This window comes from Setaria italica, chromosome VI (genome assembly GCF_000263155.2).
Source record: "Setaria italica strain Yugu1 chromosome VI, Setaria_italica_v2.0, whole genome shotgun sequence".
NCBI classification, from domain to species: domain Eukaryota; kingdom Viridiplantae; phylum Streptophyta; class Magnoliopsida; order Poales; family Poaceae; genus Setaria; species Setaria italica.
In genome coordinates, this window is record NC_028455.1 from 10,081,119 (window position 1) to 10,084,651 (window position 3,533).

The window sequence follows — 3,533 nt, forward strand, 5'->3', positions numbered from 1 at the left end:
ATAAAGAGCATCAGTAAAAAGGATTTATCTCACAAAGTCTGCGTCAATATATCACTGAAGGTTTTTAGTGGAGTGGCAAACTGATATAAATAAGATGAATGGCATCGTTTAAAGTGTTCAAGGACGACCGACTATGTTAATTTTTAAGTTTATAGATATCTATAACAAGTGAACGTTATGTTCAAGTACAGGATATAAAGATAAGGAAAAACTTATTTTGGTATTATATGTCAAAATCACATTCCCGTCCCTGGTGGTATGTTTTTTTTTTCCAATTTTTACTCTATATGTTGAATATTAATGCCTTTGATCAAATGTGGCGTTTTATTCTATATCTTTATTATGCTTTTAGAACGCTAGGCATAAACAATGGGCATTCTCAGCAGTGCGGCAAACGCACGTCTCAGGCACAAGTATTTTATACCATCTGTCAACCACACCGTACTTCACGGCCACGGACATGTCCCTTTCCACGCAATACATCGTACAAGCACCGTATCTTAAGACTAATAAAAATACAGGCCGGTAGCTATATATACCCGTGCAACTCTTGCATATCCAATCACCAAATCAAAAGCACAGTGCACAACGCCAGCAATAGCAACCTATTGAAAGGCCTGATCGATCATGGCCAGCCCCAAGGCTTTTCTCCTTGCAATCCTCGGCTGCGCCTTCTTATTCAGTGGTGCTCTCGCAGCTCGCGCCCTGAGTGACGACTCAGCCATGGTGGCGAGGCACGAGCAATGGATGGCACAGTACAGCCGTGTCTACAAAGATGCTGCCGAGAAGGCTCGGCGGTTGGAGGTGTTCAACGCCAATGTTAAGTTCATCGAGTCATTCAACGCCGCTGGGAACCGCAAGTTCTGGCTCGGCGTCAACCAGTTTGCTGACCTCACCAACGACGAGTTCAGGGCCACCAAGACTAACAAGGGCTTCAAACATAGCCCGATGAAGGTCCCTACCGGATTTAGGTACGAGAATGTTAGCATTGATGCGCTTCCGGCGACCATCGACTGGAGAAGCAAGGGTGCTGTGACTCCCATCAAGGATCAGGGACAGTGTGGTAAGTACATTTAATTAGAAGGATGATACACTTGTGTCAACACTATTTTTCTGCAACTAGTGTTTGATGTACGTTGAAACATAATTAACCAATTGCAGGCTGCTGCTGGGCGTTCTCGGCTGTGGCCGCCACGGAGGGCATTGTGAAAATCAGCACCGGAAAGCTCATCTCGCTCTCGGAGCAAGAGTTGGTGGATTGCGATGTCCATGGAGAGGATCAGGGATGTGAGGGTGGTTTGATGGACGACGCCTTCAAGTTCATCATCAAGAATGGCGGCCTAACCACTGAGTCTGGCTATCCTTACACAGCTGCGGATGGCAAGTGCAAGAGTGGATCGAACAGCGCTGCGACCATCAAGGGCTATGAAGATGTGCCGGCAAACAACGAGGCAGCCCTCATGAAGGCTGTAGCTAACCAGCCTGTCTCGGTGGCCGTGGATGGAGGAGACATGACATTTCAGTTTTACTCCGGTGGTGTGATGACCGGCTCTTGCGGCACAGACTTGGATCATGGAATTGCAGCAATCGGTTATGGAAAGGCAAGTGATGGCACAAACTACTGGCTGATGAAGAACTCTTGGGGCACCACATGGGGCGAGAATGGTTACTTGAGAATGGAGAAGGATATTTCGGACAAGAGGGGCATGTGCGGCCTCGCCATGGAGCCTTCCTACCCCACTAAGTAGGTTTACCTTAGTATTTCTCAAATTCGTACATATATAGACTTATATCGAATAAAGAAGGATGCTTCTCTGTCTCGTCATGTACATATAGTCCGTTCTTATTGTCAGTAAATTGTTATATATACAAATTGATCTACTATTTAAGGATGCTTGTGCATTTCATTGTGCATTTCATGTGAAGACCATGTAAATATGTTGGATCTGTAATGATAAATACACTACATGCTGGTAATTTTCCATTGTTGGTCACCTGTGCTTATGGACAACGTGCCTTGTCAGAATAAGCAACCTAAAAAGCACATTTCTAATTTGCTATAGGCTTTCCTATGCTTTGAAAATCACTATCACTGATGAAACGAACTTAGGTGCTGTTTGGTGGTACGTGAAATGGTAATGCAAATGCAAAGGGAATCAGATTGCGGTGTATCTTATTACATGATGGCAATTACACATTTTATTTTGCTGCACTATGTAACGTCATTCGATACTGAAGGGATCGTGACACACTAAGAGGGGGGTGAATTGGGTGTTTAAAAACTAAGACTCCAAGCATATATAAAAATATATTCCAATTTCTATCTAGATGTGCACTAGGTTTTTCTATATGTTGCTATCTCTAACCAAAAGAGTTTTGCACCATAGGTTCCAATCCTATAAACTACACATGGCAATTTTAGGAAAGGTAAATGCGGAATGTAAAGTGCAAGAAGTAATGCGGAATGTAAAGTGCAAGAAGTAATGCGGAATGTAAAGTGCAAGAAGTAATGCGGAAGATAAATGAGGCAGAGAAGCCAAACTCCTGATACGGCAACACAATGATTTTTACCGAGGTTGAAAGCAAAGCTTTCCACGAGTAAGGGCATATGCTTCCATGTCGAGTTACTCGTAGGATAGTTGATGAGCCTCCCCACGCGCAAGCGAATTTCTGCCTAAGCCTCTCATACATGCTTCTTGCCCCTCTTCACTTGGTAGAGTTTCGTGAAAATGCCAAGCGCCTCTCCGCCATTTCATTAGCATCGCCGGCTACTCCATTGGAGAGTCTCGCACGACTTACAAACCCCAAATTTACAACTCTTGGTGCGTGGAAGCACCAATAATAAGGAGGTGTGCAAACCTTGCATAACTCTAGGCTAATCCTTAAAGCAATGCGCTGATATGCCTAAACTAGCACTAATCAATACCTAAATGTCTTAATCTTGTCTTGAGCACTTTGGTGAATAGAATACTTATGCATATTTGGAAACTAAGCCTATAGCTTCTTTAAAACTCTAACATAGATGAATTGGCTAGGCAATGGGGTATAAATAGCCTAAAGCCAAGAAACTAGCCGTTGCTCAAACGGTCACAAAAATAGTAATCACCGATTTATACTATAACCACTTCATGGCCATCACCATACCATACTATGATCACTGATTGATCCAATGCTCCAGCTACTGTAGTCACCGTATCATTTTGTGTATGCATAAAAACTCCATAGCCTAATTCGAGCAGCGCCTATCACACCAATTCATCTTCTGCTTCCTTTATGGCTATCACCGTATTATCCTATGATCACCGATTGATCCTAAGCTCCAGTTACTATAGTCACCGTATCATGCTATGATGCATGTTAACTTCGAATCGAACTGACCACCGATTCATCAAATGCTCCCTTCATGGCCATCACCGTATCATCCTATGATCACTGATTTGCTTCATTTCTTTGTGTGTCTATGATATGCGACTATGATCACCGTATCTTTGTGCTGACTTCTCTTTTATGATGTCTTGGGTTGCTTTAAGGTC

General features: G+C 43.3%; 1 protein-coding gene across 1 annotated transcript; it reads left to right on the forward strand.

Moving 5' to 3' along the window:
* The first annotated feature begins 627 nt into the window (after window positions 1-627).
* On the forward strand, window positions 628-1,748 carry LOC101782882 (senescence-specific cysteine protease SAG39). Its single transcript, XM_004974482.1, has 2 exons — window positions 628-1,063; window positions 1,162-1,748. Exons 1-2 carry the CDS (start codon window positions 628-630, stop codon window positions 1,746-1,748), a joined length of 1,023 nt encoding a protein of 340 aa, XP_004974539.1.
* Window positions 1,749-3,533: the final 1,785 nt, after the last annotated feature.

Bases quoted from the DNA above. Each gene is read 5' to 3' on its own strand.
- LOC101782882 (XM_004974482.1), top strand. From the start codon at position 628: ATGGCCAGCCCCAAGGCTTTTCTCCTTGCAATCCTCGGCTGCGCCTTC. The intron at 1,064-1,161 runs GTAAGTACATTT...AACCAATTGCAG, and splicing joins CAAGGATCAGGGACAGTGTG to GCTGCTGCTGGGCGTTCTCG.